Below are 26,343 nucleotides of genomic sequence, written 5' to 3'. Positions count from 1 at the left end.
CCCCCTCCCGCCGCCCGGCGGAGCTCCGCCCCCACCCCCGCCCCCCGCCCGGCCACAGAGCTCCCCTCGCTCAGTCTGGCTGGCCCCATGTTACTGAGCGGAGCTCCTCCAGCGGGCTCCGGCCCGGGGCAGCGGGCGCAGGGGAGCGCGGGGAGCGGCCCGGGGGGGTCGCGCCGGGGCGCCGGGGGAGCGGGAGCCGGCCCTGGAGGGGGCGGCAGTGGCGGAGTGGCCAAGTGGCTCCGGGAGCACCTGGGCTTCCGCGGTGGGGGCAGTGGCGGAGGTGGGGGCAAGCCGGCGCCCCCGGAGCCGGACTACCGTCCCCCAGCACCGTCCCCGGCCGCGCCCCCTGCGCCACCCCCGGACATCCTGGCCGCCTATCGGCTGCAGAGAGAGCGCGACTTCGAAGACCCTTACTCTGGGGGGCCGTCCAGCTCCGCAGCTGCCCCAGCCACCCCCGCCGTCCCCGGCCCCACGCCGCCCCCGCGCCACGGCTCGCCACCCCACCGCCTTATTCGGGTTGAGACCCCTGGCCCCCCAGCGCCCCCGCCCGAGGAGCGGATCTCTGGACCCCCAGCTAGCAGCGACAGGGTGAGTGCTGCTCCGGGCGTGGGTGGCCGGGAGGAGAGGTGGTAGGAGGTCTGGGGCTTTCAAGAGGGACAAAGGTGGCCTGGCCAGGGCCGGGCCTGGGCCCCTTAATGTCACGGTTCCTGGCGGACAAGATCTTAATCCTTGACCCGGGGGCTCGGAGGCTTCATCCACCTTTGTTCAAATTCTCGACCGACTAATCTGGGACGTGTGCCCCAAACTCTGCTTCTGTCCCTGTTACCGCCCCAGGACTAGTGACCCTCTTCCTCAGGGGTTCTGCCCTCCTCATGTCAGTCCTCCTCCTTCTCCCAGGGCCTAATCAGCGAGCTTTTTTCTAACGGTATTTGAGCACCCCCCACCCCAAGCCAGTTTATGGCTTTTCTGCCCTCCGGGAGCAGTAGCTCCTGCCCTTTGATCTCTGACCCCTCCCCCCGGGGCAGAGGCAGCACAAAGCTCCATTCCTCCTCCTCGGGGGAGCCCAAACATCCTTGCAGTTGCTGGAGCCCCAGGAAGGAGGTGAGGGCTGAGGTTTCTCCCTGTGTATACAGCAAGAACTGGCCTTTGCCTTATCCAGTGGTACCGGAGCCTGGTGGACTGTTGTTCTCAGGAAGATAGAACAAACAGTATGTATAGTTCTTCACCAAGGATACTGACCACTGAGGTCCAGGCAGGCTCACTCCTGCACTATTTCCCTTGGTGTAAGGGGGCAGTCAGTGCTTCGGACCTGTTGCCCAGAAGGGGCTGAGCAGCTGAGCCCACTTGTCTCCTCCTGGCCTCCCCTTTCCCGGGTCCATTCTGAGGGAGGCTAGAGCCTTTGGGGGACCTGCAGGCAAGGGATGAAGGGAAAGCTGGGCCTCAGAGGCCACTGGTGGAGAAACCAGCCCTTGCCCAACTCCATTTAAGTCTTACCCTCCTTGATAGCTGAAAGCCATCAAGGTCCCTCTGGCCCTAAATTCCATGACAGTGACTCTCTGGACTGCCTTGGCTTTGTTGTCCCCTCGTCACACATCCCTGGAAGCTCATCCCTGGGGCTTAATCCCTTTCCTCAGCAGAGAACACAGTTTTATTTGGTTGGAGAGCAGAGTTGCTGTCTGAATCCATTGGATCCCGTGTTGAGGCTTTCGGTGGAGAAACTGCCCTTCTGTCTTGGATAAGAGAGATGTGTCAGGATCAGAGCAGAAGCCTCAGGAATGTGAATTATTTTTCCCCTCGTTCCTTCCACGGGACCTGACTGTCTATCCTGGGCCAGGATCCTTAGCCTGCAGAAGGAGACTGCTTTCATCACATGACCTTCAGCTCCTCTCCTTCCTTATTGTCCCCCCTCTGTTGGGTGATGTGTTGGTGGCAGTGGCAGTGAGGAAGAGGAAGCATTGAGCCTTGTTCTTACTCCCTGACCACTGCCTATTGGCACATAGGCCTGAGCTATACCTGGCCTTCCTCTCTGAAGTCTTGGAATGGCCTAATAGGCTGCCCCTGAAGCCATGGGCTCCTCTAGGACAGGGATCACTGTCCTCCTCATGCCTGAATTTCCCAAGTGTCTGACATGCTTGGCATGAAAAGGGGTGAATAAAATACATCCATTGAATGGTAACTGGCCATTGCTAGGGTGACCTGAAGGTCAAAGACTCCCTTAACTGCAGCTCCTTTTGTACATTTCCCCACAGAGACCCCCCAAGGAAGAGGCTGCATCCACACAACTGTGAGAGAGCCATGGTCTCTTCTCACCGAGGGCATCCATGCCTCAGCCTGGGTTGGCTCTGTGGTCTGTGGGCTATTCAGACGTTAGGGGCCAAGAGGTGTCTGACTCTTTTGTCAGCTGCAGGGACAGGAATGAAATCCAGCAGGATCTCCCAGGAGCTACACAATCTGTGGTTTCTTTAGTGGGTGTGATGAGACGGATCCAGGATGCCATCCAAACTGGCTCAGGGGCAGGGACATTGTCTTTGCGGGCCCCGACCTGGGAGCCTCCCACCATTGAGAGAGAGGAGTTCCACTCGTTTAGGAGTACAGTTTGGGGAGTCCCAGAGTCTTCCCCTAGGAAGAGTCCAAGCTAGGCACCTGAGCCCCTTATCCTAAACTCAAGTTCCTGTCCCTGAATGGTGAGCTGGCCTGTTGAGCTGGAGTTTCTGTTCTGTGAAGTGTTTTGTCCCTATCCTCTGTTCCTGTCCTCTCGGCCATGCAGGTCGTCTTGGCTTTTTGCTTTGGGGTTACTTTCTGAGGTGAGATGGGGACTGCAGACCAGGATGGGCCATAGGCTGGTCCACTTTCCTTCCCTTCCTGGAGCCTAGTAGCTGGTGCCGGTGGTTCAGAACCCCGTGAGAGGGCCTGGTTGTGAAGTTTGATGAAATGGGTGGAAATACTGCTATGATGAGAAGATGGAGGGGAAATGAGCCCTGTGGAAAGTGACTTTGGAGGGCAGGAGAGAATGGGGCTTTCGACAGGGCCCTGAGAGGCCTGTTTCTTAGGCCCATTAGTGTTTCCCCATGCAGGGCTCTGGCTACTGGCCGTCCCTGAGACCCACTGCTGCATTTGGCAAGGGGGCAAGGGTGGCCATCTGGGCGGGCCTGGCAGTGCAGGTGTGGGAGCCGCAGGAGCTGCCCCCTGGACCAGGCAGTCAGGGCCACACCATCTGGCCATGGGAAGAGCTCCCTCATGGTGCTGGGCCCTGTCTGGCCTCCAGGCCACACTTGGGCAGAGGGGTGAGAGAATTGGGCCTTAGTTGCTTTGCTCCCTTTTCTCAGATCTGTGACAGGAAAAACCTGGTCTAATTAGGAAAGGGGGACGGGTGTGGAAAAGGGGCCCTAATTGGATAAAGCTTGGAGCTGCCTGTGACCATCTGCACAGTGTGTCCTTTGCCTCTATCCTGCCAAGATATGTGTGTGTGTGTGTGTGTGTGTGTGTGAGAGAGAGAGAGAGAGAGACAGAGAGACAGAGATGATAACAGCTAACAGCTAACAGCTCCCAGATGCTTAAAGGGTTTCATAGGGCCCAAAATATCAAGAACTTTAAAAAATAAATACATGGTGTTCACATGCACTTGGATCCTCCACGCCCAAATTTGGAAGCAAGTGAAAAGTCAGGTAGAGAGAGGAAAAGGAAGGAGACATTGATGGTGTCAGAAGGCAAACAAGACGTGCCTGCTCTGGGGTCAGGAGTCTGACCTGAGGACTGCTGCGGTAAGATCGTGCCTCAGCCAGTGTTCACTGAGGAGTTCTAGAACATTAACTGACACTAGCCCAGGCGCCGAAAGGCACTCACCCCCTAGAAGACCTGGTCCTTGCCTTTTTTGAGCTTGTTTGTTCTTGTTTTAATTTTCCTTTTTCTGACTTCCACAGAGTCTGGAGTTGTGATCTGTTTATCTTGCACATGTCCTCCAATGGAGGCAGGAGGAGGAAAAAAGAAGGGTCCAGGTGAAGGGACCTTTGTGGACTGGTTAGAGCTCTTAACCCTTTGGCCAGGGCTGGCCATCTTTGCTGTCACTGGGGCTTTGCGGGGGGTGAAGGGGTACTGCCAAGGCCTGCGGCTACCAGGGGACTTTATGGTGGGCCTACCCACTCTTCCCACTGCTGCCTCCTCACACTGTGGCATTCACTCTTGGGGGAAGGCATCTGCAGCTTGTTGGCTTGGCCAGTGACTCAAGGACACCTCAGTTAACCCTGGCACTCCACCTGTTGGGAGCCAGGAACAGCTAGGGTGCTGCAGACCATGGGTGGGAGCAGCTGGCTGGGGCCTGGGGCTTGGAAGAGCAGCTGCTGCCCCCTCCAGCTCACCCCCCGCCCTGCAGAACCAGTGGGGATGCTGTGCGAGAGCAGAGTTGGGGCCCAGTCCCACCGGCACACAGGGAGCCTGCGGGGCCTCTGGAGCTTGGGGCGCAGCTGCAGGGCTTCACAGCCCCTCAGGGTGCCACACTCAGGGAGCTGCCTTTGTGGCTGTCCCTGTGAGCCCCGGGAGGACCCAGAGATCTGGTCTTTCCATCTTTCATGGTATACTCGCAGACCATTAACTAGTACCTGCCGTGTGCCTGGTACCATTTTGAAACAGCTGATGTGTTATAGACCAATTGCTTCTGACAACGGCCCTAGGAGAGATTGTTATTATCCTCAGGTTATTTAGAGGGAGACTGAAGCCCAGGAGTGTTGCATCGCACGTGCCTGATTTCACAGCTAGTAGGAGAGCTGAGGTTCACAGCCAGGCGGCCCAATGGCAGACTGGCTGCCAACACTGTGCTGTGGGACCACGGCTCCTTTTGGGGAGCTGTTCACCGAGTGTGGGGAGCAGACTCAGAGAAGGAATGAAGAGTGCACACAGTGCTGGGTTCTCCATTTTCTGAACCGAAAGGCCAGCACTTGCCACCCAGTCCTGAGGTGGCCTCAGACACACCTTACAAGGGTTATCGGCCTCCATTGTGTATCTGTGATGTTCGAATGTCTTACAAGTTTGACATTTCTTTGTAATTAGAAAAAGATGCTAACAGATTTGTTTCGTGGGAAGGAGTTTCCATGGCAGATAAAATTGGGAAGGGTGATTCCAATAAGTGGGAACAGAGGGCACAGAAAGTTAGATTTGGGGGAAGGTAAATAGTACATACTGTTTCCAAAACTGACAGACTTTAAGCAGAAAAAGGATTTCACGGTTAAATACTTTGGAGAAATGCCGAGTTAAACAAAATTAGACAGCTCTCTTTGCTACACGATTTCTCAGAGCCTTTAACATGCTAAAGTGTATTTTAAATCTACAAGTGGAGGAGAGAGGATGCTCCATTTCCTGAGTTGTCTGGAAAATCTGCAGCAAGGCAGTGAGAGTCAGGAGACCTGGGTGCCAGTCTTGTCTCTACTGCCACCATCTGTGTCCCCTTTCTAGCACCTAAACTCTGGGCTTTAGTGTCTGAGTAGAAGAGATCAGCGGCAGGGCCAACATCTGTTGAGCACTGACTGCATTCCAGCCTCTGAATTAAGGACTTTTACACTCATTGACCTCTTTCCAATCCTATGAGGTGGGTAGTAATACCATCCCCATTCTACAGGTGAAAAACCAGAGGCTTCCAGACATTAAATGTCAACGGAAGACATGGAGGAAAGGGGCAGGGGTAGACTTTGGCAACCTTGCAGAGCCCAAATCCTGTGACATGTGCCCCCTGCTAGCTGCCCTTGGACCAGCGAGCCCCATGGGTAGGGTCAGGAACTCCTAGTGGGGCCCAGCTGCAGAGCGGAAGGTAGCACCAGATGGTAGGCCTGCCAGCGATCTTAGGAGAGGCTCAGGCAGGAAGGAGAGTCAAAGAAGGACAGCTGCTCTGGGAGGGGCACTGCCCCGTTGGAACAGGCACAGGAGCCGGGTCTGGAGCCTGCTGGATGGCAGGAGGGAGGGGATCTGGTTGGCAGGAGGCATGGGGACAAGGGGGCCTCCGGGCAGCAGCTACTTGCCTACTAATTTGGAAGTATTTCAGCCTTTCAGTAGCATTCTGCCTACCAGAGGTTTGCCTAAATATCAGCCCTGGTTTTAGGTGCCTTCCCTGCCAGTTCTTCCAGTTGTCTTTGATCCCTGCTCAGATCCTCTTCCAGAGGCTTTGATCCCTGCTCAAGTGCCGGTTCTCTGGACAGCCTGCTCCCACAGCTGCTACTGGTCTGTCCGAGTGCTCAGCGTTGGGGTGAATGGGGATCTGAGAGTCTGTTGCTCCAGAAGCTAGAGTCTTAGAGAGAGAGGCCTTTGGAGCATCTAGTAAATGTACACTGAGTGCCTCCCTTGTGCCAGGCCCTGTGGCGGACGTGGTATACAGCAGTGAGTACAGCAGTCAGACAAAGGTCCCATGAACAAAATAAATCATGATAGAGCAAAGGTGTCAGAAGCCTGCAGAGGCAACTTCCCCCAACTGAGCATTTGGCCTTCTCATATGGCCTAGAAATCACGGGTGGGTGCCCGTCTTGCCAACCTTCCCAGCAGGTGTTTCTGCTTCTGCTCCTGCCTCCCAGCCCTGTGGGTGGCTCCTCTAGGTGACCCGCCCAGGGCGGGGGGCTAGGTTTTCCTGGAGCAGGGTGTGGAGTCTGGGGTGGAACAGAGGAGCCATTGAACTGCCCACAGAGCTGCCACCTGGGTGCCCACAGGCACCGTGGGCTGGCCCTAGGGAGGCCTGTGCTGGGCCAGGGAGAGGTCACAGCTCAAGTCCAGCCCAGGGCTCCAGCAGGAAGGGCACTGGCTTGGTTGGGGGTTAGAGCCAGGGAAGGGGTCTCTGCAGAGCCTGGGGGACTGGGGCTTGGGCGCAGCACTTCTCTCTGAGCAGTTTCTCCAGGACTCAGTGCCCCGCCCCCCACTGGACTCATGATGCCTTTCTCTTCTGAATAAACAAGGAGAACTGCTTCCTTTGTCCATTCTTCCTGTTTTATGTGAACTAATTTAAACAGATACCTACTGAGCACTTTTAGGTGCTAGGAATTTAGCAGTAAGCATGGTCCTACCCTCAGGAGGCTCAGGATCTGCAGAAGACAGATGATGAAACAAGTATTTATTACAGTGTAATAATACCCCAGCACAGAGGCATCTAACCATACCTGGGGGAAGAATGGAAAGGAATTCTGAAGAAAGAAAATCATGTAATCCAGGCAGAGGGAAAGCCTCTTTGGTAAGAAACAAAGCACAGACCTTTCAGGTAACAGAGTGATCCGAGGTGGGTAGGGAGAAGCCCAAGAGGGAAGTGGAATCTTTAAGTCCCTTTAACTCTGGACTTTTTCTTGTGGGCATTACACTGTTTAAGGATATCTCATCCGATAACTCGGTTCCTGTTAAATAGCTGTTACATAGGAGTGTGAGGCTGAGTGCCAGCTGCCAACCGCAGAGCCCCCTTGGTTGGGTGGGTGGGGCTGTGGGTGGTAGTATGTCTGGGAGGAAGCAGCCTGGGGTGGGAGTGGATTTCTTTTCTCTCCTTCCTGGAAGAAGGAGGACTAGGGGTGGAGGGCTCTGAGGGGAGATAGGCAGTGATCTAGTAGAAACATTTTTATAGTACCTACTGTGAGCCAGGCACTTCTTAGAGCTAGAGAGACAGAAACAATAGAGAACTCTAGGCTGGTGGGTGAGCTGATGGTGGGGATGGTATGACTTGAGATGGTAGTCTTCTCAGAAGCAGGTGGAGATTTGAGGGAGGTGAAGGAGATGGGGGACTTGGGTGGAACAAGGTGGAACATGGTGGGAGCTGAACTGAAGGGAGAGATGGTAGGAGTCATTGGGATGTGCTTCAGAGACCCCTGGAGGGGCTCGTGGGGGTCCAAGGAACATGCAGGAGGAGTCCCTGTGGTGGGTAGTTTCCTTTCCCCCATCACTGCTTTGCTATGGGGTCCCAGATCTACTGACCCAGGGCAGAAAATCACCCCCATAGCCTTCCTGCTCAACTGGCTCCTGCAGTTCTGGTCTGGCCCAGACCCAAAGCCTACAATGAGAATGGAGGAGAGGCAGGAGTGGCCCCTCCTCATGCCACAGGCCCCAGAGCCACCTCTTGTCAATGCCTGTCAACTCAGTGCAGTGCTTCCCCTCAGGTGCTGGCAGTCCTGGTGGGCTGGGCTCTGTCTCTGCTTAGGCCTGCCCCCTTCAAGGAGACTGTGCCCAGCTTGGAGAAAGGCTCTATTGTCCTCTGCTGCACCCCGCCCTGAGCACCTTGGGCTCTTCCTCAGGGTGTGTGGCTTACAGTTCGCTCTGCCTTGACTGGAGCAGGGACAAGAGGGTTGGTCATGAACCACTTGTGAGGGAGAAAGGGGCAGTGCGGGATGTGGAGTGTCAAGGCTACGCCTTCCCTGTTCCTAGCTAGCCTCCAGGAACCAGGGGATTTCAACTGAGCCCAAACCCTGGCTTTCCTCAGGGCTGTCAAAATTGGTCTCTCTCCTAGGATGGCCAAGACGCCCACTGGTGGCAGGTTGGCAGAAGCATTTTGCACAGAGGGCACATGTTCCGACTGGGTTCCCACACTTAGGTGGAATGGTCTTGGCCGTACTATTCCCTATCTGCCCTGAGCCTCCATTTCCTTAAAATGAGTGTAACAATGCACACATGACGTGATGGTGAATGTTCTGAGGCTAGACCAGCAGGACTGTGCCATAAAGTGAGTATTTGGTTTTGTTTTTCTGTGTGGTCAGCAAATTTTTCTTTGTTCAGCATCTGGGATGGAACTTGTAGGCATGGACCAAGTTAATCTCTAAGTTGCCTGCTGTTTCCTACTTGTTCTGTGAACTCCTTCGACACCTTTGTAACCAGTTCTCTGAATTGATTCCCTCTGTTGAACCATCTGGTGTTGAACACCTCTGTCGCTCTGCCTGGATACAGACTGAGGCAGGCCTTAGTGCCCAGAGCTTTATCCTGGTCATTTAACCTAAGTGATGACCCAGAGGCAAAAAATTAACAGAAAAGATAGATCTGCCACTCTGTCGGCAGCCTAGTAGGGGAAACCTGCAGAGGAAGAAGCAGAGCTTGTCCCCGTCCAAGCTCAGAGCCTGCCTGTGGATGCCTTTTCCTCTAGGTCTAAGACATTCTGTCCAGGACTCACTCCCATGGACAAAGCATCTGGGGAGATACAGAGCTGTCTCTCAGATGTCTGAAGCCTGCTGTCCTCACTGTCTTCCCACAGTTGGCAATCCTTGAAGACTACGCAGACCCATTTGATGTTCAGGAGACTGGTGAAGGCCCAGCAGGAGCTTCAGGAGCCCCTGAGAAGGTCCCTGAAAATGATGGCTACATGGAACCCTATGAGGCTCAAAAGATGATGGCTGGTGCGTGATGGAGTCAGGGGTGGGGGATTGCTGCCTGAGACCTAGGTATTGGCACAACAGGCTCTGGGACCCACAAGACTAAGGATTGATTCCATGAGACCATGGGTACACCACAGACCACCTTGGGTCACTGGCCACTGCCTTCAAGAGAGTCAGTTTGGAGAAGGAGCCATGACTTGTGGTGCCTGAGATGTGAGGTAGTAGAGAAGGCCACACAGCTAAAGGTCAGGCCGATAGAGTTAGGATAGTCAGGAGGGGCAGGATAAGTGGTGTGGGCTGGGGGTCGTGGAACCCAAAAAAGAGAATCACTAGCTTTAGGGAAGGTGGTGAGCTTGAGAGGTTGTGATGTCAGAGTGAAACAGCTTTATAGCGGTTGGAACCACAGGGCTGGAGAAGGGCAAGCTGGTCAAGGAGTGCAGGCAGAGAGCTATGAGTAGGACTTGGTCCTGGGGAGCAGAGCAGAGGTCAAGAGAGGGTCCAGGGAAAGAGAACTAAGCAGGGGTGATCTGAGAGGAGGACAGGGGTGAGTTGGTCCCAAGTCAAGACCCCAAGGCAGGAGGGGAAGAAGGTTTGTTCATACCATTTTAGTGTTGGGCATACTGAGGAGCCAGAATGAGAGAGGTCACGGGGGCAGTGAAGGGCCTTGAAGGCGGGAATGAGGCATTTGGACTTGCTCTGGAGGAGGAAGAAAACCAATATGGATTCCTGAGCAAGACAGAAACAGGACAAATACGGCATTTTAAGGGGATTACTGAGGCTTTGGTGTACAGAACAGACCAGGAGAACTGGGCATCAGAAAGATGAGTTAGCAGTTGTAGAAACTGCTGAGGCTTTAAGGGAGCAATAATTAGCACCGCTTTCTTCCCCTCCTGAGCTTGGAGATCACTGAGAAGTCAGATTAAGGAACTAGATGGATGAAGATAAGAATGTCAGCTTTATTAGTGATACAGTAGATTGGAGAACATCACTTAGCTATGTCTCCGTTTAATAATTCACAGAATTAAACTTCCCCACTCAGGCTTGGGCAATGCAGCACAGCTATAGGCCCCTTCACAGGAGCAGGGTGAGGAGGCAGGAGGAGAGAGAGCCAAAAGGCAGAGCTGAGAAAGAGAGTGAACATCCGCTGGTAATCAGATAAGCTGCTCTCCCTACTTGGGAGTGGGGTGAGGGGGCAGAGAGCGGTAAGAAATGTTCTCCATGGAGCTCATGGAAGAGCGGTCAGAAGTGTTCTCCATGGAGCTCATGGAAATTCCAGCCAGTAGAGGAGGGCGAGGAGGGCCCACCCTAGCAGCAATCTAGATGTGGAGAGATGAGACTAATAGTCCTCAGGTACTGGGGGCAAACAGGTGGGATTTAGAGCAGGAAGGAGGGCCAGGACCGAGGAGAGCAGTGTAGTGGACAGAAAGGGAGAAGGTGGGAGGGTGACTACCGTCTTTAGATCAGAGTGGTGTGTACCCCTCAGAGGCTCATGAATGCCCTGGAATTGTATGTGAGAATTTGCACATGTTCTGGAGAGTAGCTCCATAGCTTTTATTGTATTTTCAATGGGGCCAGTGATCGCAAGAAGAAAATCACAGAACAGAGTAGAAGAATTTCTTGGGAAAGCGGCAAGTTTGAAACATTCAAGTGAAAGATCTTATTGGCAACTGGAAGTGTATATGGTGCCATGAGACTGGGCAAGGAGTGAGGGCAAATAAGGCCTGGTTCTGGGGAACAGAGACCAAGAGAGGGGCCAGGGAAGGAGTCCAAACGGGTGACCAGAGAGGACAACCACGTAAATGACTTGTCAGAAGGGGACAGTTGCAAGGAGGGAGTGCTCAGCAATAGCTGAGCAACAAAGAAGTATTTTCTGATTGTCAAGTGGTATTACTTGGGATGCAAGGAACAAACTGGAGCTGTGTAGCCAGGAGGAGGTGGATTAGGAGAGAACCCTGCCTCAGTTTCCGAAATGTGTAAGCCTCATTTCCCGACCCCTTGCTGGCCATCTAAAGATCTTTTTTCTGTCTTTCACTCTGGTGCTTCTCTGCCCCTGCCTCCATTGCATCCCATGCTTTTTGGAACCCCAGAAATGTTTTGAGGGCCATTGGGCCCCCAGAGCCAGTGGCATCTCCTTTGAAGGAGGCTTGGTGTGTTGCTGAGGATGCTGACAGAGAAGCTGAGCTGGGCAGCCAGGGCCGCTCTCACACCTCCCCTCCTGCCTTGTCCTGGTAGAGATCCGGAGCTCCAAGGAGACAGCCGCTCAGGCCTTGCCGCTGTATGACACGCCCTATGAGCCAGAGGAGGAGGGGACCACCCCTGAGGGTGAGGGGGCCGCGTGGCCTCGGGAGTCCCGGCTGCCAGAGGATGATGAGAGGCCCCCTGAGGAGTATGACCAGCCCTGGGAGTGGAAGAAGGAGAGAATTTCCAAAGCCTTTGCAGGTAAGCCCTTGGTGGAGTTGGTGGGTCTGCTGGGGTCTCCAAACAGCTCTCCAGGCCCAGGGCAGTGGAAGGAGTGGACCCCAGGGACTGGGGGAGGCCCTGAAGCTAGGCCCAAGGGAGGAAGTTGAGTGCATCACAGAGATTGGCGAATTGGGCCATGTGGGGGCAGTGCTGTGTGCGGGTCAGGGAACAGGTAAGGGAGGATGGAGGGTCTCCCTGCATCACCACCTCTCAGAGCCCAAAAGGCTTAGGCCACTTCCTTCTTTTGGGAGACAGGGTATATCTTAAAATACAGAAATTCCAAACAAAAAGATAAAACTTGTGACATGTTAAATATTTACCCTTAACAAAAGAAGGCATTTAACAGCCCAGACAATGAAAAGGGCTGTGTGTGTAACCTTTAGAGATCCCAGCTGTGAATCAGAGAGCTATGTCTCCCAGTAGCAGGCTGGATGAGACCAAGGGAACCTGTGCCCTGAGGGTATTTCTGAGGAGCAGGAACAGGTGGGGAGAAGGAGGCTGTAAGAAATCCCCTTGGTTGAAGAGGGTTAGGTTTCTCCTGTGTCACACACCCCAGTGCGGATCCCAGGCCTGGAGTCCAACCCGGGGAGGTTTGGGGAGGTCGTGCTGAGTGGGTGCGGCTGGAGAGGGCTTTAGCCCCTGGATTCTTGATTCAATGAGAACATAAAAGATGTAAATGCCATTTGACTTCACCCCCACTCCTATGGCCCCTTCACCCCTCCTTGGGCAAGGGGGCTCATGCTAGAGCTGGACTCAGCTCTCTGCCCTGTCCTCCCCGCCCTGGCGGCTAGACTGGGAAACCAACCACAGGTTTCTAATTTGTTTCCTGTAAAGCGTGCACCATTGAGGAGGGACCATTTATCTCCAGAAGTCTCCTTGGAGAATCAATACTGTTTAGATTGCTTAATGGGAAAATCTATGCTCGTCATTAGGAAACCTCGTTAGCAGTCCTGCAGCCACCAGTGGCATCCCTTTCTTAATTGTCGGGGCTCAAGATTGAGGGTGTGGGGCTAAATTTCAATAAAACATCTGCCCCCACATCGGAGTATTCCTGACAGCCTGGAGCTGGGCTGTCAGTCTCGCTGCCCATGACTTCCCAGACCGTGGGTAAAAGGAAGGGCAGCAAGTCTGAGGGTGCCAGGAGGCTGTGGGAACCTGGGTGTGGTGCCGGGAGGTGAGGGCAGCTCGTTGTCCCTCCTTTCTTCCTTTCCTGCTCCTTTTGGGCCCTGGAGGCTTCTGAGGCTTCAAATGAAGGGGCCCCACGTGGCTGACAGGGCAAGACTCTGCATCCTGTTTGCTATCTGTGCCCCCCACCCTTTGACTGAGCTAGCCTGGTGTGGTCACTGTGGCTCCATCCAACCTTCTGAGAGTCCTGCTCCCCCCTCAGAAGCCACTCCTGCCTTTGCTCTGACCCTCCTCCTTTCTAGGCTATCCTGTGTCCTGGCTCTGGGTTTTGGTGTCTCAACCTCTGCCTCTCTCTGTCTCTCTCTCTTTGTCTCTGTCTCTGTCTGTGTCTCTTCTCCCTGCTGCTGGCTCCAGTTGACATTAAGGTCATCAAAGACCTACCTTGGCCTCCGCCGGTGGGACAGCTGGACAGCAGCCCCTCCCTCCCTGACGGGGACAGGGACATCTCCGGTCCAGCCTCACCCCTCCCTAAGCCCAGCCTGGAGGACAGCAGCGGTGGGTCCTGTGGGAGCTTCTGGCCAGGGTGACATGTACTCTCATGCCGCAGGCCCTGTGGGCTTGGGTTGGAGGAGCTGGAATGGGGCAAGGTTTGGAGAACCCAGGAAGAATTCCCTTCGTCCTGGAGGAAGAGAGAAGGGACAAAGCACACATTCCTCTTTCCTCCAAAACGTGTGGGGGAAGGGGTCTCCTAAAGGAGTCCCTTTCCAAATATCTTTCCCACCATGCCACAAAAATCCACTATTTTAGATTCACTTCTTTGCATAGGATTTTGCCTGACCCCACCCTTTGACAGTGTGAATAACTCTTGAGGCAGGGATGATGCTAGCACAGGAAGTGTCTGAGTCCTTCCAGTAAGTAAAAGGGTCTGATCCTTGCATCTGGTAACTGAGAGACAATAAGATCCTGAAAATGCTACAAGGAGAGAAAAAACCCAAATGAGAAGAAAGGAAGCATTGAGCACTTCCATCTCCATTCAGTTTTGTACAGAATGGGCAGCCAGGGGTTTGTGAACACCTGTTTGTACATTTGTGCCTGAGTGTGAGGGGTATTTTGTAAATGTAGGATGAAAGAGGGTCTCTGTCACCTGTCCATGTGTGCCTGTGCCCATGTGGCTCACTGGCTTCCTCCCTCCAGGGGGCTGCTGGTTCAGTGGGGCAGAGCCACCCCACCTGGGTTTCTCGGGTGGAGGCAGGGAGCCTGTGGGCAGCAGCCCTGGGGGCGGGGGAGGGGCTGGCTGGCTGGTGGCTTCAGGCAGGATTAGCCTGTCAGGATGGCACCAAGGGGAATCGGATAATTGTTCTCAAATCGATAAGTCATTTCTACAGAATGGCTTGGCAGGGTGATATGGAGAACGGTAATGAACTCTGAGGAGGAGAAAGAAACAATATTATCAGCGCTGAAGCCACCCTGAGGGGTAATGGAATAGGGGAAGGCAGGCAGCTGCTCCAGAGGGAGAAGTTGAAGTGGTTTCTCATGTTGCCTCTCTCTCCTCTCCTCCCACAGCATGGGGACTGGTAGGTACAGTGTGGCATAGGAGGGCTGAGCCCCACCCCCAACAGGGGAGTGAACCCAAGATTCTGTCCCCAGAGCCAGTCAAGCCCAGGAGCATGTCCCACCCTTCTAGAACATTCCTTTGACCCCTTTGGGCAGAAAATGGGGGGAGCACTGGTTATTCTATAGAGCTCTGTCTCTAAGGGTCCTCGGAGTCTATGACTGGTGTATTCCCCACAGCCCAGTTTGAAGGATCTGAGAAGAGCTGCCTGTCACCTGGCCGGGAGGAGAAGGGGCGGCTACCTCCCCGACTCTCTGCAGGGAACCCCAAGTCAGCAAAGCCCCTAAGCGTGGAGCCCAGCAGCCCCCTTGGGGAGTGGACAGACCCAGCACTGCCTCTGGAAAACCAGGTGTGAGTGTCTGTGTCCAGCTGGGGACTCTCTCCCCTCCCTTCCCCTCCTGCCACTGGCTTGCCTGCAGGGGACACCCAGAATGGGTGGGCCAGGACGGCGAGGGACCCAGCAGAGATGCCCCCCTTCCTCTCTCTTGTCCTCAGCTGGTACCACGGGGCTATCAGTCGAACAGATGCCGAGAACCTGCTCCGACTGTGCAAAGAGGCCAGCTACCTGGTGCGCAACAGTGAGACCAGCAAGAATGATTTCTCCCTGTCCCTCAAGTGAGTAGGGGTGGGCCAACAAGCAGTGTTAGGCAGGATTAGCTCATAAGCATGGCACCAAGGAGAATCCATGGGAAGACAACCAGCAGGACAGGAGGACCAACATTCTCCCCATGCCCAACCAAGCTGGGGAGAGCTCTGTCCCTATGAACATTTGCTGACCCTGGGCCAGGCCCTGGGGATTTGGAGCAGTCTGAGGCTCAGCCCCTGATCTCAAGGAGCTCAGAGTCCATTAGAGGAAACAGTCAAGCCTGTCCGATGGGAGGGGAGGGTCCTGCCACCCCTCCCCTGTCACTTACTAGCTGTGTGGCCTGGAGCCCCCTTAACCTCTCTGGGCCTCAGTTTTCTTACTTATAAAATGGAAGAATAATAATATCTACCTTGTAGGGAAGGATCAACTGAAGTAATATGTGGGAGGCACTTAACATGGTGCTAAATGCTAAATAAATTATCACCATCATCTTTATTAATAGAAGTCCAAATGTTCTTAAAGCACAGGCAAGGAGAGAGGAACTTTGCTCAAGGGAGGTTGGGTCCTGGGAGGAGGGTGGAACAGCGGACACAAAGCTATTGTTCACTGTGAAGAAGTGGGCAGGTGGTCTGGGTACTAGTGGCTGATAACTGAATCTTAAAGGATCCAGGAAGAGGAGGGGGTGGCAGGACCTCCCCTCCCATCAGCCTTCCTTCCCAGGAACTGATAGATCAGCATTGGCCTCCTAGGCCATCCTGGTAGAATGGCCAGCCCTCCCCTTCGTCCCCAGGAGTTCTGCCTGGTAGATCCTACACTCCACACAACAGCCTGTCAGATGGTGTGTCTATTCACATCCCCCCCAACACTGCTGGGACATCTGTACCACCTCCTACCACACCTTCCGGGGGCATTAGATTACAGGTAACCCCCACTTCAAACAAATGCAATATACAGAAAAGTTGGGACTATTAAACAGATACATTTAAGGATGATTATTCAACTTCAACTAAAAGATAAGGGGAAAATGCCAGTCTATATTCAAATAACTTGAATTTTATTCTTGGGCTTAATAAAACTAGCTATGTGACCCTAGGCAAATCATGAAACCTGTCTGGGTCTTGGTTTCTTCCTTTGCAAAACGCATTAATGGGTACCACTTAGGTTTCTTGCCACTCTTATACCCTGAAAATTATCATAAAATCAAAGGAGCATTTAGGAAAAGTTAATCTGCCAAAAATCTGATATAACACTAGGAATGTGTATTGCTTTAATAGATTAGAGTCACAGAGCATCTACTGTGTGCTGAGCAGCGTATATACCCTCTCCAAAGCACCAGCCTATAAGATGAATCTCTTTTTTATAGACAGAAATAAATACCAAGAGCTATGTGAGTTGCTTGAGGCCACAGGCCAAAAGCAGGATTTGCACCCAGCTCAGTTCAGCCTGACTACAAGACCCGCAGTCTTCCATCACATAGCTCCACCCGACATCAAATCTGGAACAGTCCAAGGCTGGGTTAGACAGCAAGGGTCTGGCTCCCTGAACAGAGTGGGGCAGAGCTCAGCCCTACCCTGGGGAGTACAAGGGGGAGGCAGGCCTGGATGCTGCTTCAGCCCAGCCTCATCTGGCCCCACCAGCATCTGTCTGCCAGAGCCTCGTTTGCATATAAATGGCTTCTCTGAAATACAATTATGGTTTCTCTGCTCTGTGTAATAGAAGGGCTTTCACTGGTAATTAAACAGCTTCCTCCGAAAGCCATGTCAGCTCTGGCCCTGCGGCCCAGCCAGTCCCATCCAGGCTCCTGAGGGTTGGGCAAGGACTCTGCTTGGGACTTTATCCCAGGAGGTCAGTTCTCCAGATCGAGGCTTATTGCCACTTATTGCCCTTTTTGGCCAGAGCTGTTCCTCAAGGAGAAGATGCAGTGCAATTTTTGGGAGAGGTGATTATCCCAAGTGGACTGTGGGTAGGGGCTTGTCCCCAAACTGTGAGAGGGTGAGGGAAAGCAAGGGCCAAGCTAGTACCCACAGCTTTGGGCCTGGGCCATGGCATAGGGCAGACAGGGGAGAGGATCTACTCACTGCCTCCCCCTCTCTGCACCGCCCTCGGGGACTGTACAGTTTCCTCAGAGCCTGTGTGGTCCCCATCAGCCTCAGTCATTATCTCAGGCCTACAGAAGAGGGATGCCTGTGTCCCCCACCCTCCACCCCATACACCCAGCCTGGGGCTCCCAGCAGGCTTTAGGGTACTGTATCCTAGGAGAAGGAATTGGGAGGGGTTTTCCTGTTATCCCTTTCCTCTCTTCAGTCATCCACTCTCCATCTTCACTTGTGGGCCCAGTGAAAAGGGTCCAGTCAGAGCCCTCTTCGTACCCAGGCAGGGGAAGGAAATGAAGTTTGCCAGCCTCACCTCATATGAGGGTCCCCCTCACCAGTCCTACTTCCTTACTAGTTTCTGAGCCCTGCACTTGTCCCCAGGTAGGCTCTGACTGGGAGACAAGTATTCAGGCTTTGGGGCTCCCCTAAGGATTGCTTCCTCCTTGCCTGTGGGCCAGGCCTGTGGTAGCTTGGGCAGACGCTGTTCTTGCTTGGTCCCCACCCCACCCCCATGCTTTCTCTCTAAGACAGAGGGTGTCCGGGTAGCTGGGAGCTGGCCAGAGCTCTGAGCAACAGGGTCCTTGTCTTGGGGGCAGGGCCAGGCACTAATGTGGATTTCCTGGATTGTGTCAGGGAGATGGGAGAGGCAGTGGAGCGTTTCCTCTCTGAGGGAGGGAGTTACAGCCTCACCGATGATGTCATCCCAGGCTGAAGGGATAAAAGGGGGGGGGGGGCTTGGCTCAAGGCCCAGTTAGCAGGAGGGTAAAGGGATATCCCCAGGACAAGGCAGTTGAGACTTCCAGATTTGGAAAGGATTTCCAGAGCCCCTAGCTCACACCCTCCCCTGGTTTCTAAAAGAGAGCCTCAACCAAGATTCACTTGGTTGTCAACAATGTCCTGCCAAGGATGTGTGTGTCTCCACATGAGTCACTAGGAGCCCCACCCCCACCCCCTCCACAGCTCAGAGATGGGGAGAGCAGACCAGCCTTGGCCATGCAGACTGGAGGACACGGGTGCCTGGGTCCCAGGGTTTGGGGTAGGGAAAGTGGTCGCTTGTTTCCACCTGCACATGCCCTGTACACTACACACACATTCTTGGCACACCCAGTGCCCTTACCACAAAACCAATGCCTACTGTTACCCAGTGACAAAATCCTCTCTGCCTCCTCCCTGTTTCCTGGACTGGCCTCCACCTCCGCTAGTCACCTCCACACACAGCTGGCCTGAAAGAGCATTTGCTGCAGGGGTAGGGATTGGGGAGGGAAGGGGGACCCGAGAGGGCCCCTACTCACCAGGGTCTCCTCTCCTCTTCCCAGGAGCAGTCAGGGCTTCATGCACATGAAGCTGTCCCGGACCAAGGAACACAAGTACGTGCTGGGCCAGAACAGCCCACCCTTCAGCAGCGTCCCTGAAATTGTGCATCACTACGCCAGCCGCAAGCTGCCCATTAAGGGGGCCGAGCACATGTCCCTGCTCTACCCTGTGGCCATTCGGACTCTGTAAATGGGAGGCCTGGGCACTGTGACAAATCTGGACCCAGCCCTGTGCCCACCCCCCTGCTGAGGTCTGTGGCTCTTCCCAGGGACATGTTCTGACAAACCTTTCTTCCCCTCTTCCCAAGATCAAGTGGAAGCTGGAGATTCCTTAATTTATTCTAAACGGGAAGGCCTACTGGGGCCTTGGAGTAAAAGGCTGTCTGGAGCTGAGGACAGAGGAATCTCTGGGGAGAGAGGACAGCCCCTGGAGGAAGGGGGCGTCAGAGCCCCTGGTCGCCAGAGGAGTTTAAGATCCGGAACCCCCCCACCCTCCGCCTTTTCCGCCGCTAGGGCACAGGGGGAGACCCCATTCCTCACCGTCTCCCTCCCCCGGGTCAGTGTGGGGTGGGGCAGGACACGGGCCTTTGGGGCGCCCCGGCCATCTCTCTGCCTCCACCTCTAAACCACCGGCGGGCTCCGCCCAGAGTCCGGTGCGGGGCTTGGGGAAGCTAGAAACCACCACCACCCCCGCCCCACCAAGGATGGAGCGGGTCTTGGGGGTTGGAAGACTAGGGGAAGGGCTCGGGCCGGAGGGAACTTGCGCAGTCCCCGGGCCGCCCCGGCTCCCGGCCAGATGCAATAAATAAACCCAGTCCTGCCAGGCACAGCCGCGTCCGCGCCTCCAGCGCCGCCCCCCGGGCTGTCGAGGGAGGGAGCTGCGAAGCGAGCACAGATTCTGTTTATAAATCAACTTGGGAGCAGACACAGGCCGGCTGTGAAAAGCACTTTCGAAGCATCAAGTTCCTTCCCTTGACGAGATGTCAAAACATCCCCCGCCGCCCCCGCCCCGGCCGGGGGCACCCGGAGCCGGCCGGCCGCGCGGCGCCCCCTCCCCGCCACGCCGACTTGCGCGGCTCCCCAAGAGCGCGTCCAATTTCCTGCCAACAGCCATTCGTCTGGGAGGAGGGGAGCCGCGGAGAGACAAAGAGGCAGCGCGCCAGGCGAGGGGGAGCGGGCGGCCCTGCCACGCGGAAGCCGCGCACCCGCGGAGGCGGGAAAGCTGGCGCGGCCGACTGCGCTTTCTTTCCAGAGGAAGCGGGGCCTGCCGCGCCTCCCCCATTCGCCGACCCGGACTCCGGGCCCCCAGGAAACGGCAGCCTGCAGGTCTGGGCCCGATCTACGTTCGGGCTGAGGCCTCTGGCTGGCGGCTGAGCCTGACGGGGCGGTCCGCGCGTGCCCCCTGCTGGCCGTGCCTCTAACCGCGAGTCGCGGGTGTCGGGCCACACCCGGCGCCCGGCCACGGAGACGCCCCGGCCCCGCGCCCACACCTGGACCGGCCAAAATATGTGGGCCATGCCCCCGGGAATACCCACCGGGTCGCCGGTCGGAATCGCTGGCGACCCGCCCCAGGCCCGCCCTCCTGCTCCCACGCGGCTCCCCATGGGGCTGAACAAACATCCGCTTCCCTGGGACCTGCAACATCCGAATGTAGTGTCCAACATGGGATTTCGGATTTTCTATTCTATCGAAATATTTTATCGAAATCGAGAATATGCGATCTCACAAATAGAATTCTGTGAGGACAATTGAAAGTCTCACTTGAAATTGGGCCCTGCTTTAGAAATTCCCTCAGAGCTTTGCCCTATAACTTGAAGGGTACTGAGTCACTCTGGAGATGAGATGAGCAAACAGGCTCAGTGTTTAGGGGATGTGCTCATCCGTGTCCTCGCTTTCATCTCTTTATGGGGAAGACCCATGTAGGCACCAAGTGGCCAACTCCTGTTGCTCAGAGGTCCTGGAGCCAGCCAGGCAGACTGGCTCCCTGTGGGCTCCTGCCTTGTCCTGCCACACACCCCCACAACTTGGTGCCCAGCCCACCTTCTCAGGAACTCCCACCCCTTCCTGATCAGGCTCCAGAAGCCCCACACTAGCTGCCCTGAGAGGCCCTTCATCAGGAACGGGAGCTGGGAAAGAGGTTTCCAGCTAAAGCACTCGACCTTGGGCCAGTTCCTTTATCCAGAAGGTGCTGGCAGGTTCAGACGACTGTCTGTACCAGCCTGGGTGAGCTGGCTGGTGGAGTAGCTTCCTCTGCCAGTGCCCAACCCCACTCTCAGGCAGGATAAAGAAACCCAGAGGGCAGAAAAGTGGTTTATTTGTAAAGGAGACTGCTGCAGTAGGAAGAAGAGACAAGGCGTGAGGAGCACTACATAGATTTTGGGCCCGATTCTGACTACAGTACACGTTTAAAAACTGGGGAGAGAAGATCAGTTGTGCTGTTAGACTAGGATGCTGAGGGGGTTCCTGTAGACTTCTTTCTTGGGGCCCAGCCTCTACCCCACCCCAAGGCATTTGCCAGCCCTTTTGACAGTGGGGAGCCTAGCGGAGGGGGAGGCTTTTTTGGTGGGAGAGTTCCAAGATGCCAGCATCTGTGCTCCCCCTCCATCCTTAGGCTCACAGCTCCCTAATACACATACGCACTGCTTGTCAGCTCCAGTCTTTAGAGACTTTTTCTTAGCTTGGAAGAAGAGGTATCACTTTGTCCCAAAGTAATAACAGCTCTCCTGCCAGGTCTCCCCGCCAGTGCCTCCCCCTTCTCCAGGCTGAGACATTCTGGACTTGGGAGTCTCTGAACCCATATGGATGACTGACCATGGCCACCTGGACCAAAATTCGGAGGTGGGAATGGGGAGGAGGCAGAGGGAGTCAGAAATAGGAAGTACAGAGTAAGGTATAGGCCCAAACCTCTGCTCAGCTGGGCAGTAGGAAGAACCCCTGGGCAGGAGGCCTAGAAGTTCTCATAATGGTGGGAGAAGTGAGTCCGGTCCTGCTTGTTGATGAGCTGACAGGCCTTTTCCACATTCTTGGTCATGCCCGGGGGGCCACAGCTAAACACCCCAATCTTCCGGACCTGTTGGGGGAGGGGAACGTGAAGGCTAGCTCAGTGTTCGTGTTAAAGACAGACAAGAGTCCTTGATGAGGGCTCCTTCCAGGTTTCTGGTAAAGGTTTGCTTTGCACCATGTGTGGTGAGGACTGGCTCGATGTATTTACATCTAGCTCAGTTTTGGTAGACCTGCTCTGTGTGGGTCCAACCTCCAGCTCCTTGAAGGCATTTGTCAGCTTTGGGGACATGATAAGTGTTTCAGATCAAGGCGGGGTTAATAAACGTTCCAGTTAAAGGCTAGCTTAGTGTCTCACTGAGGGCTAGGCCATTATGAGACAGTGGCTATCCCAGCGTTCATGGTAAAGATCAGCATCTAGGGTGAGGGCTGGCTGGGTATTCATGGTAAGAGTAGCTCTGACTTTACGGTAAGGACGAGCTCAGTCACTGCACCCTTCCCTCTAGACAGGCACCTTGGCTTTAAAAGAAGCAATCTCTGTTGCTGCTCCCCCCTTAGCCCCTCAGAGTGACCCCTACTATTTCTCTACTCCATGAAACCCACTTATTTCCTGGGTGATGTGTTCTCATCACCCATCAATTCCTTCCCTCATGGAGATGACCTGGGAGGTTTCCTCAGACCTCCGGGGATAAAGGCCAGGAGAACCTTCATATGGGGTGGGACTGACCTGCGGGTGGACCTCCTGCAGGGACTTGAAGAAGGGCTCGAAGGGGGGGCGGCCGAAGTGGGTGACAGAGCGCAGTCCCGTGAACAGACTCCGGTTCAGCACCTTCTGGAAGTGCCGCTCACAGATGTACTGGGGGCACAGGGGTAGGTCAGGCCAAGGACAGTCAGGGTCCATGCCTAGACCAAGCCAGCCTGCAGCTCAGGAGACAGAGAATGGGGTGGGGAGGGAGCTGGAGGCTGTGGATCAGGACCACCATCTCTGTGCCTCCTGCTGTCTGAACCTGGCTGTCCACGCACCTGGCCTGGCCATCTGTGTCACCCTACCAACCCATATACCCACCTAGCCGCCCTGCCCTACCAGCATGGTGGTCCTGAGGTCAAACTTCTCGGCCAGCTGGGTGATGTAGATGTGCACGGACACCAGGTCCTGGCAGTCATTCTCCTCCACCTCCCGGATGATGTCAGCCAGCCACTCAAACTGCCGCTGGGTTCGCGTCACCCAGATGAAGTAGATCTGGGGACACATGGTGGGAGCTCAGGACCTGGCTTAGCTCAGGGTCCCCATATCCCAGGGATCCAGCAACAGAACTCTTCCGGTCTTGGCCAGCTTGTGTCTCTTCCCAGACACCCTGGGGGATGGTGTGTTGCAGGGACCATGAGGCCAGGTTCTGGGTGGGGAGTATGTGTGGAGTTATCCCAGAGCATAGAAAGGTAGAAGGCTTGATAACCTGGGGTGGTGAAAAAGGACACTTGTCAAGTGAGCTGAAGGTCTGATGGGGTGGGAAGCAGCTTTTTCAGTCCGAGCCTGCCCTGCCATTCCCTCCAATGGGCCCTCCTCAGGCTGCGAGGCTCTAAACCCTAGCCCAGAGGGATAGGGTTCTACTAAGGGGCACATCACAGAGCAGCCTTAGGGAAGACCCAGGTGGCTTCCTGGAGCAGATGGGAATGGGCTCAAAGAGAGACTGAAAGGATGGAAGCTGCCACAGAGAGACCCACGTCCAACTTCTGAAGAGGATGAAGTGGAGCTGTGTGAGTTAAGAAGCAGAGGCAGAGTTGGCATGGACAGCGGAGAAGAGGAGCGGTCTGTCACCCTCCAAGTGCTGACAGCGCATGGGCTGGGCCTCTGCCTGCTGCGTTCCTGTGCCCCTGACTCACCCGCCAGGCCCAGAGAAACAAGCAGGGGCCTGCTACTGGGTCCAGGCTGGGGTGAAGGGACTGGGATGGAGGGGGCCTGAGGGCCTGGGCTGTGTTCTTGGAACCAACCCAGCCCACCAGCCTGCCTCGCACCACCTCCCCTCTTCTTCCTCTTGAATGCAGAGCCTGTTTCACTTCTGCCCCACCCCAAATGTTCCCTTCCTTCTCTCAACCTAACAATGCTCCCTTCAGGGACTGGCCACCTCTCTAAGACAGAGAGAGGGTTTTTTAACCCTCTCCAACTCTGTTCCTTAGGGTCTGAGGATACCCTGACGACTCTGGGGTCAGGCCAACTGTGCTTTGTTCTTCAGATGAAGAACAGAGGCAGGGGGGACAGGCAGAGATGGACATAGTGATAGGGAGCAGGGGTAGGCAGAAAGGGCACTCACCTTCTTGCAGAACACGTGGCAGCTGACCGAAGACTTGAAGACCAGGTCTTTGAGGATGGAGGCGAAGGGGGTGACCCCAATGCCCCCTCCCACCAGTACTGACACCTCAAACTTATGCCATTCCTGGTGGCCCTCTCCAAATGGCCCATCGAGGTACAGCTGCAAGAAGAGTAGGCTGGAGTTAAGCTCCACCACCACAATAGTTCTGAAGCTAGAGGAGGGAGGCAGGGAAAGGCAGGTATGTTTATAGAGTGAGGCGAAAGGGGGTACCATGGCATTACCTGGAAAGACCGGTCTCTGGATTGGGGGAGGGGAGGGACGCTGGGGAGCCTGGGGCTGCAGGGCAAGGCCTGCTAAGGGGGTGTGGGGTGGGTAGCTCATCTGGCCTGGGTCTGGTCACCTTTGGGTATTTGGCGCAGCCATCTCCTGTTGGAGGTGAGTAGATCTCCCTGAGCCGAGTGGTCCAGGGTCCTGCCGCCCGGATGTGCAGGCTGAGCGTGTCCTCGTGGGGTGCAGAAGTCAGTGTGAAGGGGTGGTACTCAGTGGTCCCCAGAGCCAGACAGGCGATCCGCACCCACTGTCCCGACTTGTACTCAAAGCCTTGGGGCCGCTGGAACTGCAGGTGGGTCACTCCTGAGGAAAGGAAGTGGGCAGGAGGCTGCTATCCAGGACCCAACACCATTGTGGCCTCTAGAAAGTTCCCCCACCCGCAGCCTCAGCTCTCCTTCTGGAATATGCCAAGGCCTCTTCTCACCAGAAGGCGTTACTCCCTTTGGGCCATGCCCACCCGAAGGAGGGGCAGTGAAGCACTGGTACACATGGTCAACAGGGAAAGGAGCAGCCTAGCCTGGGCTCCTTCCCTCTCTGTTGTGAGAGAGGCTCAGGTCCCCTGGCCAAGAGCTTCTCTTGCCAGCTCCCTCATCACTGCCACCCCAAGGCCCCTGCCAACTCCACTGGGCCAGGCCAGGAGACTGCAAGGTCCAGGCTCTGGCCATGCCCTGTGGGCTTTGTCAGTACCACCCAGGTGGTCCCTGACTGTGTCTAGGCTGGTACCTGAAGGCAGCAGCTCGGCCTTCACCACGCTGATCTCCACCTTCTTCCGGCTCAGGCTAACCAGCTTATCCCCGACATAGATCAGTGCCGGGACCAGGAAGAAGATGTGGAAACGGGGCAGCTGGATCAGGCCAAAGCTGCCGTGGATGATGAGCTGGACAGAGTGAAGAATTCGGCTCAGACCAAGCCATACCCACAACAGTGCCTGTGGCCAGCTCAGAGCTTAGCCCCTAGTATCCTCCACCCACCCCACCCCACCCCATGGTCACCTTCCACCCCCACCTCTCCGTGTACCATGCTCCCTCCAGGTTCCCAGATCCAACCACTTCCAACCCCAACTACTTTCACCTTTCTGGAACCATCCTAAACCAGCCCCTTTGACTCTTGATGGGTCTTCTGCAGTAGCCTCCTGGGTGGTCTTCTACAGGACTGCCCAGTGTGACCCATTCTTTTCAAGGCAGCCAGTGTGACTTTTTTAAAGTTCATTTTATCATGCCATTTCAACTTAACCAGCCTTAGTGGACTTCCCATTATACCACAGGATCTTGAGATGCTCTGGCCTTTGCCTGCCACTGTTTCCCCTTCCCTGTTCTTCAAACGTAGCAAGTCTTTCTGCTTCAGGACCTTGGCACCTGCTGTGCCCTCTCCCTGGAATGCCTTCTCCCTGGTTCTTCCCCTGGCTACTTCTCTCATTGTTTTAAAATGTATTTAAAATTTGTCAGAACATTTGTCATTATCCACACTAATGTTGTTTCTTCATTGACATGTTTCCCCACTGGACTGGGGGTTTGTGTTTGTCTTTTTTTTTTTTTTTTTTTTTTTTGCCACCATACTCTCAGCTCTTACCAGTTGCTGCCTGGCACACAGCAGGCATTTAATAACTGCTGAGTTAGTAAAAGGAGTTTTCCCCAATTTATCCTCTGCCTTTGGAGACTAAGAACACCTAACCAGTCCCCCTTTTCCATGAAATAACTGAGGAATTGTTCAGCTCTTGTCCTTTCCCCAAAAAGCTGGTCTAACAAGGTCAGACACAACTTGCCCCCATGCTTGCCATTTGCTTGTTCCTAAGTCTGGTAAGTCTGGCTTCTGCTTCCACCTCTTCTCAGGACCTGCTCGCTGGGGGTTCACCCGTCCCATGAATGGTCAGACCCCAAGGTCTCCTTCCATTTGCTCCCATGATTGGCCATCTGTGGCACTAGCAACTGCCCATTCCTTGCCACATCTGCTGCTTCTCTTGGGCCACTCATTTTCCATCTCTCCACTGGCTCTCTATTCCTTCTCCCAGCCCTGATCCTGCATGTTGCCCAGTCTCCTCTGTCTATGCTGTCCCATGTGGCCCGGACCCCCCACTGAGCCACAGCCCCTCAGTGGCCACTGCAGCCCACACAGGTCCTGCCACCACCTAATACCCTAGGGCCATCCACAGCCAGGCCTGTCCCATCTGTGCCCTGAATATTCTGTCATCATTTCCACCTCTGCACCAG

General features: G+C 55.1%; 2 protein-coding genes across 10 annotated transcripts in view; one reads left to right on the top strand and one right to left on the bottom strand.

The window, feature by feature from the left end:
- Positions 1-72: 72 nt before the first annotated feature.
- Positions 73-19,324, top strand: SHF (Src homology 2 domain containing F). 3 transcript variants are annotated; one of them, XM_059372737.1, is made up of 7 exons: positions 73-588; positions 9,188-9,329; positions 11,541-11,747; positions 13,308-13,448; positions 14,685-14,856; positions 15,001-15,120; positions 18,501-19,324. In XM_059372737.1, exons 1-7 carry the CDS (start codon positions 88-90, stop codon positions 18,685-18,687), a joined length of 1,470 nt encoding a protein of 489 aa, XP_059228720.1. In that variant the 5' UTR covers positions 73-87; the 3' UTR covers positions 18,688-19,324. The 3 variants fall into 3 exon arrangements, with proteins under 3 accessions (XP_059228720.1, XP_059228721.1, XP_059228722.1); XM_059372738.1 differs by lacking the exon at positions 13,308-13,448; XM_059372739.1 differs by lacking the exons at positions 13,308-13,448; positions 14,685-14,856 and having other exon boundaries at positions 18,501-18,623.
- A 1,425-nt stretch (positions 19,325-20,749) lies between these two features.
- The window catches only part of DUOX1 (dual oxidase 1), a 32,556-nt gene continuing 26,962 nt past the window's right edge, over positions 20,750-26,343 (bottom strand). For 2 of the 7 annotated variants that reach the window (XM_059372730.1, XM_059372731.1), the window contains exons 25-30: positions 24,860-25,013; positions 24,207-24,439; positions 23,807-23,965; positions 22,582-22,737; positions 22,225-22,353; positions 20,757-21,567 (exon numbers count right to left, since the gene is read on the bottom strand). In XM_059372730.1, the coding sequence (XP_059228713.1) occupies positions 21,445-21,567; positions 22,225-22,353; positions 22,582-22,737; positions 23,807-23,965; positions 24,207-24,439; positions 24,860-25,013 (954 nt within the window). In that variant the 3' untranslated portion in view covers positions 20,757-21,444. Of the gene's footprint in view, positions 21,568-22,224; positions 22,416-22,581; positions 22,952-23,806; positions 23,966-24,206; positions 24,440-24,859; positions 25,014-26,343 lie in introns of those variants that run through there. The other 5 variants (XM_059372735.1, XM_059372733.1, XM_059372736.1 and 2 more) reach the window with 4 other exon arrangements.

The sequence above is a fragment of the Mustela nigripes genome, chromosome 13, assembly GCF_022355385.1.
Source record: "Mustela nigripes isolate SB6536 chromosome 13, MUSNIG.SB6536, whole genome shotgun sequence".
Lineage (NCBI taxonomy): Eukaryota > Metazoa > Chordata > Mammalia > Carnivora > Mustelidae > Mustela > Mustela nigripes.
The sequence above is the reverse complement of the archived record's forward strand: the minus strand, read 5'-3'. Positions and strand labels throughout refer to the sequence as shown.